The sequence below is a fragment of the Opisthocomus hoazin genome, chromosome 6 (assembly GCF_030867145.1).
Source record: "Opisthocomus hoazin isolate bOpiHoa1 chromosome 6, bOpiHoa1.hap1, whole genome shotgun sequence".
In the NCBI taxonomy this organism is placed as follows: Eukaryota; Metazoa; Chordata; class Aves; order Opisthocomiformes; family Opisthocomidae; genus Opisthocomus; species Opisthocomus hoazin.
Window position 1 is genome coordinate 460,853 of NC_134419.1, and position 19,355 is coordinate 480,207.

Genomic DNA, 19,355 nt, shown 5'->3' on the forward strand with positions numbered 1-19,355 from the left:
CTTTCTTCCATTCCTCACCCCTCTCCTTGTGATCCTCCTTAGTTCTTCTCTCCTGCTCCTCAGACAAGGTCTGCCTTCTCTGAGAAAATCCCCCCCTGAAAATTCCCTTCTCAAGAAAATTGTACCAATGTTACACCATTCGTAAAAGTTTCTATCTTTCTGTGACATAAAGAGAGCTAGACAGACTGTTCTTGCAGCCTTTTCACTGCATTGCGCATTTTTTCTGAGCGCCATATAAATCTGGCTGTCATCTGTTATCCTTCATCACTCTTTGATTATCCATTCTGGTTTCACAGAGCAGCACAGTGGCATCCAGCCATCCTGATCATCAAAAATTTCTTCCTTATATCCAATCTGAATCCCCCCTCTTTTAGTTTAAAACCATTACTCCTTGTCCTGTCAAAACAGGCCCTGCTAAGAAGTTTGAAAATACAGCACAATACTTCAGCCAAAGCCAGGAATGCAAAATCCAGACCCAAAAATTTAACTATAATAGAAACGTCAAGAATTTGGGAAGCACATGAGAATGTTCACAAGGAGGCCTGCCTGTTCTGAATTCCATAATTCAGCTGCTGCCGCACAGGCTTCTGCAAAGAATGGTACAATTTCATCAGAAATGAACACTGTTCAATGCTAAAGTGAAAAGTTGCCAAGTTCATACTTTCGTATTCTGGTTAACAGGCAGTTACTAGGAGTAAAAAGAAGAATCTGATATTGCAGACAACCTGAACACGACTGATAACACTGGAGAAGATGGAACAAAACTACAGAAAAGAGGAAATACGATGCCAGCTAATGAAAATGAATTGAAGTTGAAAACATTACTTTTCAGACACACAATCTCGGATACCAAAACAGAAAATATTCTATAAATTTTGGGTGACGTGAAGGGCAAAACATACTAACACTACAAAAAGTTTCCCCTAGTACAGTCAGTATCCTCAGTCCTGCAGAAAATGGAAATATATTACTGGGCAGTGATACCAGTCTTCAAATTAACAGTGCTGTGCATACAGAAGACATGCAGGATTCACAAGACTTTAAAAACAATCAACAAGACAAGGATGAACTTGAAGAAGCTGAAATGCCACCAGAAGAACTCGAAGAGGCTTTGTTGCCAGAATTAGGAGATGGCAGTTTTGAGGCAGAAAATGAGCTGCTGTTAATTCTTTGCAGAATAAATGAAGCCGAAAACTCCACTACAAAAGCTGTGTTGTGCCCACCATCTGTGGAATATGCTAACGCATCCCCTTTGGAGGAAAAAGAAAGGGAGGAAAAACCCATCATGACAGTGCTCTTTTTCTTCCTTCAAATCTGAGGCAAACTGCCCCAGCCTTCCTGAAAGCTATTAGCATCATCATGGTGGGAAATTTCAGCAAGTCCAAAAACATGAAATAGCTTTTGATTTAAGTATCAGAAAAAATTAAAGGTAATTCAGCTCAAGTAATTTTACTCAATTAACTGAACAGTGGTTTTGGTAATGGGAAGGATCAGACAGGAACGGCATCTGGTTGTGTCAGAGCCAAACAGAACACATAAGTGAGAGGAAGGTAAACCAGCAAAAGTTCACTGACTGGAACAGCCACTGGTGTTTATGACCTGGAAAATAAAGCCTGAATTTAATTTAATGTAAAAATTTACATTTACAATTCGCAAAACCACGTCTGATCTGTAATGTGCAAGTTGCAGTACTTGGATTTCTGTGCTTCTCTTACTACTGTTTATTTGATGGAAAGCACAAAATCTTTTCTATACCTGCATCTATTAAATTCTATCTTAAATTCACGTAGCTTAAGAAGTTTTCTGGTCTTCTTTCCCTCACAAAGCACCGGTACCCACTGAGTTCCTGGCAGCAGGGACTGACATTTGGCTCTCTCCAGGACAGGTCCCCTTCCATTCACACCCCGAAAGCTGCTGTTCGGATCCCTGGGTGGTGAGCCTATAGCCGGTCACTGCTTGCTCTCCAAACGGTTAGCTACAGCCGCTGCTTGGAAGCTGAAGTTTAGCACAGAAGGAGCTCTGAGCAGATCCAAAATATTCTTAGCTCTCTATTTCCTTAACTTCCAAATCTGTGGGTCTGAAAATTTATCACTAAACTATCACCTGATTAGGACTAGTCTCTTGGACCAGGCAATATGTCCTCACTGGTCTGATCTACTCTGGTTGAGAGGAGAAAACCATATCGCTTTCAAAGCAAGAAACACAGTGAGAAGTAAATATATATTAAGTGGTGTTTCCTGGAATGCAATTACACAAGATCAGTAAGCAGAGTTTATCTTACAGCAACTTAAGAAAAAAACCCCACGAAACAGTGAGAAGTTCTGGATATTACGAGCTGAGTGGCTGCCACAAAGAAGAAAGAGTCCCGATTGCTGCCTATTTCTCTCAGAAATGGGGTTTCTCATAACCTCTGACAGTGTGTCCTATCCCCAGCTGTTCCCAGAGCAGGGACATTTCTGTGCCAGAAATGCTGGGGACAGGACTTCTGATTGTCTCCAGATCGTTCGGCCTGCTACACACCTCCTGTGCTCGTATCCTATTCGTGTGTCAGGGAACAGCCTCAGCACATGGTGTCAAAGCAGTCAGAAGTTTATACATTTCCAGGGTAACTTGGTCCCTCTTTGTGATGGCATGGATTTCATTTTTCACACGGAAACAATCAAGAATTCATAGAAAATGCCTACAAAAGTCTGAAAGCAGCAAGTATTTTTGTAGTCACTCAGTAATAAGTCATAAAGTTACATAATTACTTAAAGTTTCATTGAATGGGTAAATGTTAATTTCCTTTCCCCCTCAACCCACCAACTCTTCCGTATTTCTTGACATACACCATAATCTGTCTCGAGGCTTTCTGCAATGGCCCTTGCCTCAGAGGCCAGGCGTTTGGGGCAGCCACGTGCAGTCAGAGGGAGGGCTGGCCGCAGCAGCAACGCCCGCTCCCCTGGTGCCTTCCATCTGCGCGAGGCGGGGGCACTCACCTCGGGGCAGGCGTTCCAGCCCCTCATCAGCAGGGCGGAGATGGGCTTGGGGATGGAGTACCCGATGGGCGGGCGGATGTGGTGGTACGCCATGTCTGCCGCCGCCGCCGCTGCAAGCGAACAGCCCGACAGAAACCCGTTAGCACCCAGCCACCACGCACGCTCCCGGCACAACACAGCCTCGTCACTACCGAAATACACCCCAGCAGGTACAGAGGCGTCGAACCATCGACCCCGTAGGTGAAGTCTTGTAGCTTAAAAGAGGCTTTCCAATCCATACTGTTTGTAACGATAGCTAAGGCAGTCCATAACCCTGAATGGAACACATTGCTGTTAAGGCTGAGCATGGGTGAAGACAATCTAATTTACCTTGGGGGAAAAAAATGAGTTAACCTTCGACTCACTTTTAGAAAAATTTAGTAACTTCATTACTAAGACAGGGTGACAGGTAGACTCCATTTGCGGATAAATTGGTAACAGACATATAAAATAACCCATGGCTAGTTCTGTTGCAGTCCAAGACAAAAATTAATTTTAAATGTTTCTTTAGTAAAAATTTAGTGAGTGACTTTTTATAAGTGCAAGCCACTAGTGACTGAGAAAAAATTGCCAAAATGTTTTCCTAGTTGTGTTTACATGTTTAGTGAATCCAAATACATGGTTAATCCCTCTTACTCCCTTTGAGCAAAATTTTTGAAGTCAAAACAAATGTATTTTGAACTCATATCAAAAGCTAAGTAAAATCCTTTGTTTGCCTGACATTTTAAAATTATATGACAGTATATGGGACGTGCAGGGAATTGTTAGATTGCAGCCATGAGATTGTAACAAGAATGGTCTAATTTTCTTTAACCATATCCCATTCTCATCACAGTAATTATCATAAGAATAGGTTAATTTCAGCCATTGACTGTCCTCATTGCAGCTTTTGTCTGCATAATTGTGTTTCAGAATGTTGATATCAGATAAATACCGTGATATGGTAACTATATGTAGACAGGATAGCTAAACACAGTTTGCCTAATTTTGATTCCACTCTAACTAGGTTCTGAAGGCATGACGCACATACTACCAGATTAATCTTTTGCCTAGCAGATGCTATGAAAATGAGGCAAATGCAAATAAGATTAAGATAGCAATGCAAAATGCTCCACTTTTTCCTGCCAAAGGTAGAAAGTGTAAGTGATATACTACCTATTGGCAAAATCTCGTCTCACCAAAGTTAATAGCATTTATTCCATCAGTTGAATGGGGTCAAGATTAGAAAAAGAAAGGGAGAAACACACTGTGTGCCTCTGTATACTTCTATAATACTTCACAAAGTTTGTCTGTGTCACCTCTGTCTGGGCTCGCCTTTCACTGTCACTGGGCCTCTTCTTCAGCTAAAAGATATATCTACTATAAAGTACTTTACAATGGCTGAATTAAATGACAAGAATCCATTCTTCTCAAAGATGAGCAAAACAAAAAAGAGTTTGGGTGGTCCCCAAAGCTCTGAACTTAGTGACGCTTTCCAGCTTTACTACGTGCTGTCCTTGAACTTCTGAGTGCTTTCTGGTTTGACTGGTTGGTCACATCCTGCCTTTCCTCTGGGTCAAGGCAACTATAAGCCACCAGCAGAATCAATGACAACCTACCTACAAAAATGTTATTTCACTTTGTTCTTGTCTGTGGATCAGAGGAACAACTGTAGTAACTGCAGAATGTTAGTCAACATCTGCTACATTGGATACCTGTATGTTTAGAACCATAACATACTGTTTCCTTGGGCAAGTGTCATCTTTGCTTTATTTTTGCTACATGGGATGCATTGGTTCAGCTTCTGAATCTAGTTTCACACCTATAACTTCCAGACATCTACACCCCTGTGCTTCCCCACAAAACTCTACCCAAACCTTACACGCTGACAGTTTTACAGGTGTGAATTGAATGCCATTGAAAACAGCCTAGGAAGAGGACTTTCAGGTATCTGAGGGTGTCCTCTTGCCCCCTGGACCTTCCAAAACATATTTTAAATGGCAGATTGTACGCCAGGTAACTGCCAACATCTACTTCCACATGCAGACTGTGCCTAGAGAACAGAAGGATGCTTTTGCAGTCACGCCTTGTGCAAGCATACATACCTTGATACGAGATACGAGAGATACCTAAAGCATGAACAGAGAGCTGCGCTGCAGTTCTCAGGAAAACAGGATGAGATCGGCCTGGGAACCATGCATGGGTTTCTAACTTGATGACAGACCCAGCCGCCTCAACTACAGCTCAAGCAAGTGGGCAACAAACATCAATGCGTCTGCTGAAGAACCTACATCCCAGCCACGCAATCCTCAAAGGAAACCAGTGACCACAAAGATGAAGATCAGACACACTATCCGCCTGCACTGGTCTGCAAAACTGTTTGCTTACGTGAGCCCAGTCCTGCTGAGGTGATGCAGTGTCCGCGACACACAGCTCTCGCGCCTTCCGCGCATGTGTATTCGTGCTCCACGCTCACCCAGTCGCAGCCTGCTTGTGAATCCCAGCTGTTTTCTAAACTGGCTGCAAACCTGCATGGCGTTTGCAGTGTAGTCTGGACTTTCATAGTATAGTGATCTGATAATCACATCATTAATTATCAACTGGTTGCCTAATTGTGGTAATTGAAGTATATGCATATGTGTATATACCTGTTTTAATAGATGTTCCACCTGATAAATCAAGTAGTGACTTTGATTCAATACCTATAAAAATGTTTATACCTATTTATCAAGTAGAAATCAGATGAATGGATCTCTTATTCGGTATAGAGCGCACCCTTATAGAAGTAGAAAAGTAGAGAACATGGAATTGCTTTTAATGGGGTGACTACTTTTACTTCAATGGGTGACAGTTAGTTTACTTTATAATCAAATTTTATAGTCATATATTCTTTTCAACACATAATTATTTCAATGAGCTTCTCTAGAATGGCTTCCTGGACCTGTAAGCCTGCACAAAGGTAACTATAAACCAGAAAAAAAATCAGCGATGCATAATTAGCATTAGTGTTCTGCAGATACCATACAAAATATTCATAAAGAAAGTTCCTTACCTTGAAATACATACTTTGAAAAAAATATGGGATTTGTATTTAACTGAATAGTCATTATCTGAACATATGTCTTAAATGTGGGACTTTTACATAGACTGTAAAACATACAACATCCTCAAAGCTGCTTTTTTAAGAATATATATAAAGTCAGACATGCACATTCAATATCCTTTTTTGTGCGTAAATATATCTTTCACAAGCAGAACAGTTTGAGGTACCACAGAGACTAGGAGCTAGTTATAAACCATGACTGCTGCATCTGAAAAATTGCCTGCTTTGTGACCTTGTGTAAAGTCTTAGCTTCCTTATCCATGGAAGGGGGAAAAATACACTTACTCAGGCCACAGAGAGGTCCAAAATTAGCTGCTGGGTGGGCTGGTGAAGGCAGTGAACTCACTTTAAGGAGAACAGACCTGGATCAAACCTGATCATTTTGGAAAACTGTATCCCCATGTTTGCAGGCACCAATATGGTCTTTGGAAAAAGTGTTTGTAACAGGATTCAAACAAACTGTTGGTGAGCTGGAGATGAGGGAGGACCCATTACTAGAGTGGAGGACAAGGAAAGAGCACTCCCTGGGCATAGCGTCTCAGCAAAGAAAGAAGGGACAGAAAATGCTTCTCTTTAAAGCTGCAGAAACAAAAAGACAGCAAGCCTGTGGAAGTCAGGATGAAGGGAACTTATCATTCAGTTGATGTACTACATTTAATAAAAGAGGGGAGGACGAGGGGGGAGAGAAAAATTACCCCTATACCTTTTTTATGCCTTTTATTCTGTTTATGAAGCTCCCAGTGAGCTTTAACTCTTCTCAGGTCTTCTAGTCCTATCTAGACCATAATTTGAACAGAGTAGAATGATTAATTCAGAATGAACCAAGACTAATGTTAGAGATGGTAACCTTGCAGAAGGTATTGATAATATGGGTGACTGTGTACTAGAACTGCACCAGGAATGGGCAGTCCTGATCTTCAGTTAAATGGCCATGAAACAAGAGCCAGTGGAAGAAGAATACAAACATGAAAACGATTCAGATCTGAAGCTCAGGTTCACAGCTAAAGGCATTTTATTTCTAGAACCTGAAGTGGAATTGAGTCGGATGTTTGGCTTCTGCATCACTTTAGCAGTCAGAAATAAAGAAATACGAAAAGCAGCTAATACAGCGTAGAAGATCATATACGAAGCTGGCACACTAATTGCCAATGATATTAATGACAGCTGCCTTTTTCATGCAAGAGGCTGAACCTCTGAACATCACAAGGGCATCCAAAGGAATTAAACGGAGGTATAATCTCAAAATAGCAGAAAAATGAAACTGTATTTAATGAATCCCCTAACAAAAAAATAAATCAGGGAAGGAATCAGTAAGTAAAACTTTACATGTATCAAAAATGACTTTGAAAAGATAAAAGCTACACCCTAATGAGAAAAATACATTAGTTTTCATTTAGCATTAAGTATTTTATAAAGCAGTTGACCTAAGGAGAGAATAGCATATTGATAGGCATCTAAGAAGCAGAACTAGACATACAGATATACACAGACACATAGATGTATGAGCACCAAAGGACTATACACTGCTACTGATATTTATATTCTGCTTGGGTGCAAACTTTTGTATGAACTAAGGGAAATTCACCTCCTTCAAGGTCATAATGCTGCCCTGCCATAGCCTGTGCTTTCTCCAAACAACAGAAAATCTACTTGAAATCCACCTGACAAACTTTGCACATCTCTTCCCCAGCAACTCTTCTCTTTGTAGCTCAAACCCAGTTAAAACAAAACAAAAGATTCCCCCTATTCCACAGCTGTTTCAGCTGCTGGAGTGAAATGTCTCTGAAAAGTTCCTCCAGGCCATCTCCTGTGTGGAGAGGGCAGCACAGCAGCATGGCCACAGACCCAGCTCCTGCCGCAGGAGGACAGACCGCAGCGGCTGGTGTCGATGGCAGGGGGGTCCGAAACCTCTGGCATTACCCGCGCTGAGGCACTCTCAACCTCTCACGACTCCTGGCACACATCAAGGGGTCAAAAAATCACAGGGAGTGCAAAGTGTAGTCCTGCACATGCTGATTTGCTGTTGCTACCCCACCACTCTTTGCAGGTGCTTCTTTAAGCTACACGAGAACAAGCTCCAGGAGGAGACGTATCAAGGAATGGCTTTACCATCCCACACCACTGTGAGAGGCAAAAGGCCTATGAGTGACCTGTTCATAATCCTTGAACTGGATAAAGAATTCTAAGTTGTGTAGATCTGTAGTAAGTAATATATGTGATTATAGTGGGATAGTTCTACACTTTTCACTGAATGCATAATCTTAGCACGTAGTAAGAAACTTTATTAAAATATTGGTTAATATCATGCAGTGTAGCTACTTCTCTAGTTCAGAGAAATGTAAATATTAATTCATTGGGCATCTTACCTGGTTTCAGGTGAGCAAATGGAATTTCACCAGTTAAGAGCTCCCAGAGGCACAAAGCATAGCTGAAAACATCAGCTTTTATTGTGTACCTTGTACACTGGGTAAACACCTCAGGGGCCATCCAGCGAAGGTTCTGCACATCAGGAAACATCAATAATACAGTAACAGTGTTTAGTTCATCATTTATGCATATTTTCCTGTATTTGTATGCTTGTTTTCCTTCCTGTTCTTACCTCCTTGCCTCAATTGCTCCATAAAAAACTGGTAAATTTGCCCAGAATAATTGTCACCCTGGCTTGCAAAATTTAGGCAGCAAATTATTGCACATTATATGCAACAGCATTGGTATGGTAGCTGTCTCAACCCCATAAAGCCAGAGTGATCAGGCTTTAAACATAAGAATAGTGCTAGAATAAAAGCAGAACACCCAGCCTTAAAGTCTGGAGGCCACACCATAAGGTCCGAGCATGCCATATAACACCAATTAACTCCAGCTGGTAGATGGAAAAGCTGATGACAATTGCACTGGGTTGGTGCCTTCTCTCTGGGGACCTCACTGCTTTCTGCAGAAGCCCAGTCCTGAGGCTGCTTCACAAGCAACCAGCCTCTCGCTGGAGTGATGTGTTCAGGGTCTTTTTGCACCTCAGTAACTTAATCTACACTCCTCACAAGACAGCCCTTCTCAGCGAGACATCATCAAACCCCTGCAGGTCCCAGGTCCCAGGCAGCAGTGCATATTACTCACACACAGCGAGTGCATATTACAATTTGTTAAAAAGATGATTGCCAAACTCTGGATTTAGCATCACCCATCCTATTCCACAATTAGTCACTATGGTGATGCAAACATTCATCACCGTGCAGTGGCACACAGAATGCATCTGGACTAAAACTTATGAAGACAACAACACTGTCTTGTAAAGCTGACTCTCTGTGAGCAGCAGACTTGTAGTGGAGAAAAGAGCTCTGAGAGAAAATCAGTGTCAAATAACTAACTCCCTATTAGAAATAGGAACCACCTGCCAGCAATGTGTTTATCTGAATAGGGAAGGGTGGATGAAAAAACATGACACACTACTAAGGATTTTGCGGGCAAATGAGCTCCAAAGACAACCTTATAAAGCACGATTTTCTGTTGCAGATATTCCATATTCACTTATCTCTGCTATGAAAGAGGCCTAAAGGAAAAAAACCCCATAAAGAACCATAAGATAGATAAAATACTATACCAGTTCATCTTTTCCAACAAATATATTTCTAATGTCATTTTCTCCTGAACTGAATTTTCCTCTGTGTGTTATACTAATTATGTCAAACAAAACAAGAAACAAACCCCAGGTTGTTTTGTCATATTGTCTTCATCCAATGATTGCAAAAATCTAGATTCTGAAACACACAGAACAACAACAAAATATTACTGTCAGACCAATACAGAGACCCACCTGATTATACAAAAGTCTTGGTAAAAATTGTGTTTGGTTTTTTTAAATAACTCCAGGATTTTGAAAGCCCAGGCAAACTGTGATAGCCGTTTTTCAACAGCTCCGATCCTGAGCACTTGCCGTGAAAGAGGAGGGGACATCTTCTATTAGAGGCATTTGCACTCAACGTCTTCCTCTGTCATACTGCTAAAACTGACTCAAACTGAGCTGCGTCATCTCACCATCACCTGGGCTTCCTTCTCAGATAAACAGTGAGGTATTCCATAGCACTTGCTAACTTAGATGAGACAAAAAATAGGGGTATTCTCATCCCTAAAAGCCTTTTCTCTTCTTTTATAGTAACAAAATTAAGAATAACCTCCTCAGCATTTTCAGTCAGCACATGTTTAGTTTTGGACAATATGAGGTTAATTCATAAAAGCTCCTTACCTCCAAAATCAGCAACAACTGCATGACCGTCTTCATACAGGAGAATATTGTGACTGGGAAAAGAATATTATGATAGATAATTGTTCAGTAGTGTCTTAAAGATGGTGAAAATTCTACAATTTTTGGTTCATAGCTAAACTCTTGACAAGTTTGAATCACCTGCTTAAGTAGATAAATGTCTATATAAAAAACACTTTTAGCTACATCTCATTGTTATAAACTACACATTAACTCTGAGAAGGCACTCTGGCTTCATGAATAAGAATGTCAGTTTCTAATCAATACTAGAACAAAATAATTTCTGTAATTAGTTATGGATCAAGTATAACAGCTTTATTCAATATGTACACTGAATTGCACTGATGAAGTGCAAGAGATGATATTTGAATATAAACACAGTAGTGGCCTTTAAATAAAATCAGATGGGCTGATTCTTTTCTCTTTTAAGGCTTGCGTAAGTGTAAATTCATAGTGGTAATTCCTAATTTATGCTGATGTATAGAAGGGAAGGAACAGATCTGAAGAGTCCACATAGAATGGGTCACTAGAAGCCATAAGCAATCCATTCAGCTGGGGGGAAAAAAACAATGACACAATGGTGACTCCTATTCCGTTAATACCCACACTTAATAATGCAAATGCTACTTTCATGAGACAAAGGTACTTTATTTCCTAAAGTTTCTCCATTTGCTCATGAAGAGAAGACACGTCCTTCATCCCGTAGCTTATCTCAGCATCTAGGATGAAAACTTCTCCCTCCTTGCACTGATGAAGATTTGTCAGCTGGTATTACTAGAGGTAAGATTTTGGTCCTGCCCTCCATTCGTGTTCCAGTTCCACATTGTCCCTTTTACACGGTCTCTGAGATCTAGCAGAGTACAACTGATGATCTGTACTAAGTTACTTTGGACCTGAACCGAGTGTAAGGCGACGTGCCAGACTTCCGCCTGCTTGAGGAGTCAGGGGCACTCACGGAATTTGAACTGTTTCACCTTGTTGTCGATGAAATGCATATTCCTTGTCATTGTTTGATGGGCAAAATCACAAGCATAAAGTGTTGTTCGTCACTGGACACCATATTACCAGAAATCTAGCAAACACCTTTAGCAAAAACATTTTGCACATTATGTACACTATATGCTCCACATGTACATCATGTGCAATATATGGTACAAAAAAAAAAGATTACAAGCAGAGTCACAGAGTAGTTGAGGTAGGAAGGGACCTCTGGAGACTGTCTAGCCCAGCCTCCTGCGCAAGGCAGGGTCACCTTCCCGCTGGCCTGCCTGATAACCGTCGCTGTGTTAGTCTGCATGGGCACGGATGTTAAGTTTAGCCCAGCAGTAGTGAATTATTGCATTTTCTGTTGTTTTGCCCTGCATAACTGTACTACTTGGTTGTACTTGTTACTGTACAATTATTTAGAGATAGATTGTTTATCTGCAAAGCTATTGGTCTGGTGTCTGCCACTGTATCCCCAACCTGTAACTCATCAGGGCCACCCTCAGCCCCTGCGCACACCACCCTAACTGACAGATGAGTGTGGCGATACAGCAGCACAGGCTGAAATAGCAAGAGGGAAGAGGGGTTAAAGAGAGGAGAGTAAATGTCCTCTAACTTGGATTACTATGAAATTTAAGAGCTGAAAACAGTGTCAGCTGGTCAACAGACAGCATTCATAAAAAACATTGAAATATGTTTCTTTTCCCTTCCTGGGGAAGCTCAGGACACAGCAATCAGAAGCTTTAGGATCAAAGGAAAACACCATCTTTGTCAGCTGTCTGCTCTGACACTGCCCTGGTGCATTACCAAGGTATTGTCCTTACACTTCATCCTGTATGTCCGCATACTTCACTCCCACAAGGACATGCCAGAGGTTAAGTAAACTGAGGTAATTAGGCTTTATTTTTAATTTCAACTCATCATTACAGCTGTTAGTTTGCAAACACATCTGCATGATGTGGAATCACTCAAATAAGTGAGACCCAGACACTGTACAGAAGCTGGTTTTCAGCACCTTGATGATAACGCCTGCACTCTGATACAGATTACTGAGGAGCAGGGACTAGGTGGAACATTTGGATGTATGGGCAGGATCACAAAAGAACTACATTTTGCATTTGTCCTTAAAAATTACATTCACAAAAGTTGCCGTGCATTTTGACTGTGCTAGTGGAACCTTTTGGTGGCATCTCCTTCCGAAGGTCCCTAGGCAAGCTGGACCACACCATGACAACAACGTCCCTGGAGACTGGTGGTTGCAGCTATGAGCGGCAGCAAGGAAGGATATGGGGCGATGGCTGGTGCCCGCGGGGAGCGGAGCGTAGGCTGCTGGGGACTGCGGCCGCAGCTGTATTGCCGCCCTTACCTGTGGTTTAACCAAACGGGACTTCGTAGGTGGGAGCGCGGTGCAGCCCAGCGCTGCTGGGGATGCTGGAGTCTGGGCGCGAGGGCTGCCGAGCAGACCGGGGTCTGTCCCCTGCCCCTGCCCCCCCACCCTCCGGGTGCTGCAGCCAGAAAGCGCCCGAGCACCGTGGAAAACGCCCTGGATTTCAGGTGCACAGCAGCCAGGGCGAGGCTCACGTTCACGTCTTCTAACCGAACTGCAGACAGCAAGAAATCCCAGGAAAATGCGATATTAATGCTAGACGTATCTGTTAGGCATTATTTCAATATAAAGTACTCATCTTTGCCCCAGACAGTTTCTGGAGTTAGGAAGGAGGGGATGAATGCAGGAAAATTCCTGTTTGGTCAGCACATGTGTAGGACAATCTCTGTCAAGACGTCTAGAGATGAGAGAAATCATTTATCAAAGATAATTACTTGTACTGACACCTCTAAAAGGGTTTTGATTTCCATGAAATCTTTGGAACCATAGCAACTGCAGGCCTCAGTCAATGCAGAGGACTGGATAACCAGAACTTCACCTTAGATTGTCAGCAGAGATATTTGGAGGCTTCAAGTTAAACCTACTGGATTTGTCCTAAAACTACCAGAACCAAAGAAGTGAACTATGAGATCTGTGTGATGGTTTAAACCTATTTACTGAAGGTAATGTGAAGAAAATTCAGCTTTTTTAACATATTATTTGTTCAAAGACAGTGAGGGATATGGATGATGCCTGAGAGAAAATCTAACCATATGTATGCATCCTTTCTATTAAGTGGAGGATTTAAAGACATAAGCTTCCAAGTATGAACAAAACAACTACAAAAAGATTTCTACACAAGATTGTAAATATTCCTTATCCATTTTATACAAGTGTCATCTTGTGAACAGGTAGGCAGGATAGCTGCAAACCAATCCAAATCAAACCAGAGTATTTCTAACACTGAAACTCTGAGAAGGAAGATACTCAGATCAGATAAAAACCAAATGGGCATTTATTACACATTTTCACCTTGATACCTTCAAATAAGAGAAAAAAGTAACGTTACTCTTGGAAAACCATGAATTCTTATTTAGGGGCACTTTATTATTGGACTTGGACTGAACAGACAAAAGACTAGGTGATACAAGTGAGAAAAGTATCCACCCCTGAATTCTGGAGATTTAGAGTGTATCAAAGATAAGCCAACAAGACAGAAGTTCCTAGGCTTGCAAGCAGAATGTCTGCTGTGGAGGGATGCTCAGCCTGAACTAACTAGCCCTCTTTAGGGGCAGGGATAATTTTTCTGGGCAGACTGCTGTGACAACATACCAATGTTTTTAGCTCAGGATTGGTATTCTCGTGCAGAAGGAGAATGGGTATGTGTTTGGTACAGCTGTACCAGCTCATCTGCAACTCACTCAGGAATGTTTCACATGGGGTTGGCATATGGAAATGCCTCAGTTGACTTGGAAATTAATGTTTGAAACAATGTGCTGATATCGTCATCATTATCAAATGGAAAGAAAATTAAATTCTCAGAGAACCCTAAAAGACGTAGACACTGCACTCTCCCAGAAGCTATCAATGTACCACAGACACTTAAGCAAGTGGCTTCCAAGCTCTTAGTTCCGTCTCCCTGATGAACACTGTATAGGAAAAGATTCAGAGCTATAGAGCAGCTGGACCTCACTTCCCTCCAAAAAGCATATGGTAAAATGCTGGTTCAGAGATAATTCATTCCTTAGTAGTTATTAAATGGAGATTGCCAAGAACCCAAATAGCTGTAATCTCTCGTTTCTGCCATAGCCCGTAGTTTGAGAATTAACAAGTAGCCATCAAATTAATCAATAACGCGCAGAACATACATTTATAACAAATTAAATGTAACCTTCTCAGTTCTGCCTCAGCTCTTGGTTATAATTTTGCAATTTCATTAACAAAAATACCCCAAAGTGAAAAAAACAGAAATGAGATTTCATTTCTTAAATAAGCAGCAATTGATACCTGAAATGTACAGAACAATATCAAAGTGAATGTCTAATTACAGTCAGATTTTTATATCATCTTTCTATAGTATATCTCTTCTCCCACTATTTCTAAGAGGAACATGAGAATTGCAGAGATGCCTTTCTACGGCCGCGTGACAGAGCAGGCAGCGCTCTGCTCCTTGCTGCGTCCTTCGGTCACATCGCACCGCAGACAGGCGAGAGCGGCCCGGTTCTGCGCCGCTGCTCAGCGGGGAGGAAGCAGCAGCACGGGCAATCGCAGGCTGTGCCCAGCGGCAGCGGGTGGTGGGGGTACGCTGCCCCCTCCTCTGCCCCGCCGCAACCCGGGGCAGCTGGGGCATGGGGTCCGTTCTGCCTCGGTGGTCCCGCCGGCTCCCCGAGCCCCGGGCTGGGCAGACCCAGCTGCGCCGCAGTGATGCCCTCGGCTTGCTAGAGCCACCCAAGTGGCTTAAAGGCATTTGGCTCGCAAGCAAACTCCTTTCAAAAGCTCTGTAAGGCCATGAGGGAAGCCAATCGCAAAAATAGGTGCCTATATAAAGAAAAGTCATCGAGAAATGAGAACTGATGCTTAAAAGCAGGTACCTCATTGGTACTCCTATTTCAGCAGTTTGTAGCTCGGTAGCAAATGTAAATCTGGGCTGAGCTGTCATTTGCCAAAGGCCAGCAACACGAACAGAAGTTAAAAAAATATCTACCACTCATTTGTTCTCCTGGCCTGCCTGTGATACACATAAATACACCTGTTGGTCATGATGGTGGCATAATCAGCATTAACACAGCACTTCATAACCACAGAATTATTGATAATTTTACTTAATGCAACTAACACATTAATTATTTACCTAGAGGCAGGGTTGTTCTCCAGAACAAACTCACCAAGAGAAATGACAGAAGCCAATTTACAATGTGACATTTAAAGCAAGATTGAACGGAAATTTGGGAAAAAGACAACAGGGAACAAATCTGCAATGGCTACTAGTGGGTGGATTTACAGATTAAGGTCTGATCCGAACTCCCACGTAACACAGGACATTCGACTCCTCTAAATTCTTGCCTCAGAGTAAGAATTGTGGCTGAACCAGATCATACGTTTTGGAAAAAGAGGACATGTTCCCCATTGGTGAGACCGTTGCTCTGCTCTGATGGTGAAGGAGCCAAAAAGCTCTTTGACTGTACTGGCAGAACCTGTACTACTACTATGTAGCCCTCTCTGGACAGCTTTGAGCTTGCACGTGCTCAGCACATGCATTACATGTGTAACTTATCATAAATCTGCAACTGACGTGCCACCACAATGATCTACAAAACAAAATTCCTCCAATCGACCATGGTCGGAAAGTCTAAAAAGCTCACGCAGAACACATACACAGTCTTTCAGGCAATCTGCTGCTTACAACTATTTTATAAATATTCCAGATGTTTTGTATCATCTTCTCAAACCCCATTATCACAGCACAACTCCTTGAGAAGAACACAACAGCAGAAGAATGACAAGAAGTAAAGGACTTTTTGCTGATTTTCTGCTACTCACATAGATTTGTCCATAAGATGCAGATGCACGTGACAAAAGCACACTTGGATGGAGAAAATTTGCAGAAAATTGGTGATATACAAGCAGAGACTGGGTTAATGGAAAGGAAAATTAAGGAAAATTAAGCCTCAGAGGTCTTGGAACTAAAATCATTTAGTAGTGTTGATTGGGAAATAAGACAGGGTATTTCTGGAAATTATCAAGATTGCAACTTCTGGTTTTGTCCTGAATGAAGATGGAAAGCAGACATTTCATAATGTACTGTGCAAAGAAAATGACATTTTTTCCCCGTAAGTAACTAAATAACCTGACTGCAGCGCTGCATTCTGAATTTATCCTCCAAGCTGGCCAACATTATAAATTATGACAAATCCTAGGAGCCTACATTCTTCAACTTTCAAACAACCCCATGCAAAAAGGAAAATTTTTATAATTCCCGGGAGAATTTCCACGAACTGCATTACTGAAAACAGACCAAAACCATAACTTCTCAGACAGAAAATACTTCAGATGGAAAGCTGGCAGCCAGCCCTGCCAAGGTCTACGTGCAGACTGGTCGCTAGAGGGGGATGCAATGCACCACTTGTAGGCATGTCACATTATCTCTGAATTTTCTTTCACTGTGAGTGTCTGTGATATGGATCAAGTATACCCTTTGGTAACACTTGTTTTAGCTTAAATGCACATGTTCATTCTGGAGAGATAATTCAGATTACATTTACTTTGCCAAAAGCACAGAGAAAAACAGCAGTTACAAAGCATGGGAAATGCTGGAGTAGATAATACTTTCTTCTTGCCAACTCTGTTATCTTACATAGCACTACAAATTAAGATAGTTTTGTTGCTTGTGCTTGTCAATATGTTGTGGAACTAAACCATTTGGGACTAATAGGCTTTATCACGTATACATCCTTTTAAAATCTTGTTTTGTTTTTTATGTGCCCAATCCTTAATGGAACAAAAAGGGCGTAAGAAAGGCAAAACAAAAAGAGAGACCCTTTTTCCCCCCTCTCAGAGTCTTTTAATCCCCAGTGAGTGGCAGTGAGAATTAAATAAGATCAGTGTCTTTGACATTCCTGGTTACATCTCTCAAAGACAGACACGTTCCCTGGTCATTTAGAAGACTCTACTGGTTTTATGAGCACTGTGACACTGCAAATACGGCTTAGTGAATCTTCAAAACCTTAATCTTGAAAATCTATCTTTCTTCAATACCAGTCCCCATTTTATGGCTTTTGACTGGACTGTGGAACTTGAAATTAAAGCTGTTGGCAGCAGTCCTTCCTCCTCTGTGGTACTGCTTTACTGAGGGACAGAGAAGCAAAGGATTGAAGCTCTGTCAATCAAAATGACTCAAATTGAACATAGTCAAAAATGTCTTCTCTTCTGTGTTTTGTAACGGACCTAGTCTAATCCACTGGTAGGTTTTGCTGTATGAAATGAAATATTCTGCCAGAGATAAGGTTTGAAGCCAGCTTTGTAGGCTATTACTGGATAACATACAGGCATTTCATTTTCAACTCAGTCCAACTTTGGGGAAGGTTTCGGACTAGACGATCTTGGAGGTCCCTCCCAACTTGACTATTCTATGATTTTATTAACCATAGCTTTCCAGGGGTCTCCCTTTAATTGCTCAGCATGCAAGCAGCTCTTTATGCAATAAACTACATAAGGGTTTGCTAAGGGAATTAATTCATTTCCCAAGCATTGAGTAAACACCTATATACATATTTACAAAAATATGGGCTTTGGCTTCTGTGCATCCATAAATGCCTTTCAAAAGCACTTATTTCCTGCTCCTCTTCTTCATATTGTACTGAGTATACAAAACGATGTGTCATTTTACTACAATGCCGACACATTTGACAGCATGCAGTTATCAGAACTGAAGTGTTCCCTCTCCATATACAAATACATTTTAGCTACTCATGCTTGGAACTGTCTATAGAAGGACTTTTGTTTTCATGCCAGTCTAGCAAATATGAGCACTTTTGCAGAAAGTAGCTAATCAACAACAAAGAACCAACGTTCCTCTCTTGGTTCTGCAGGCTGGAAATGCCAGGCCAGTGATTTCAGAGGTCTTTCTCAGAACCGAGAGGATGCATTCAGTGTAACAGAATGTTGGAGCAGTCTGTGCACTACTGCTTGACATATTCCATAACCATCATTTTCTCACACATCACAAAGAGAGACAGCTGCATTCTTAGGACTGCAGTATTTTCACATTGCTGTCTACCTGAACTACGTGAGTTTCACTTGGGAGAACTCCTGGTGTGACTCCTATTCACAAAGTTTGGCAGAGCTGTTTATAATTTGGAAAGCTGAACACAAACATGTAACAGTTATTTAATATAACAAAATAGAGGTCACTAGGGACTTAGGAACATAAACCATGCTCACAGCACTGTGTAACTTCAAATTAGAATTAGGGTTTACAGTGGTTAAACTTCAGGTCAGCACCTACACTGTAGTCCCTAGGAGAAAAAATGCAAAGCTTGTCGAAAGAGAGAGAACTGAGCCGTTTTGGAAGGCATCTACTGTACATTCAGAGAATAAAAGTCCATGATCATCCAAAAGAGGGTGAAGAGGCCAGTCGATAGATGTTGGTAGATCTCGGGCACCTGCAGCTTTTAAAGTGAAGGTGAGTTATGAAAAGATTGATAGATTATCTGTTCCTTAAAGTCTTGAATACACAGAGGTGTTCCAGCTGAAATGCATGCACCAGTCAGCCAAAGTTACGGCCCACATTATACATATCCGACTCTGAAATGGTTGGTTCTAACAGCAGAGAACTGGGCTTGTTGACTCGCATAAGGTCTCACAGTCCTAAGCTGAGTGATGACTAGAATGATTCTTTTCAGTTTTATTATCTGCGGAGTGGGGTGAACAAGAGACTAAGCACAGTGTTTGAAAAACATGCCCCGCAGGAGTAAAATGACGTGCTTTCATTCCTGACTGTGTAGAAACAGACTATTTTGAATCTAAGCTTGTTTTCCAGTCTTCAGAATTATTTCAGGTTCAGGTCTTGTTCAACATGACACTCAATTGAAGGTTTTTTAGAAAAGCGGCTGAACCATACAATGTGAGGGTTCAGGAACCCACAGCTTGAGG

The 19,355-nt window shown here is 41.6% G+C and overlaps 1 protein-coding gene across 1 annotated transcript in view; it reads right to left on the minus strand.

The window, feature by feature from the left end:
- Positions 1-19,355, minus strand: part of TNNI3K (TNNI3 interacting kinase) — an 84,293-nt gene that overhangs the window by 21,172 nt on the left and 43,766 nt on the right. The window contains exons 18-21 of the mRNA XM_075424219.1: positions 10,337-10,389; positions 9,799-9,851; positions 8,466-8,598; positions 2,979-3,088 (exon numbers count right to left, since the gene is read on the minus strand). Of these exons, the coding sequence (XP_075280334.1) occupies positions 2,979-3,088; positions 8,466-8,598; positions 9,799-9,851; positions 10,337-10,389 (349 nt within the window). The remainder of the gene's footprint in view (positions 1-2,978; positions 3,089-8,465; positions 8,599-9,798; positions 9,852-10,336; positions 10,390-19,355) is intronic.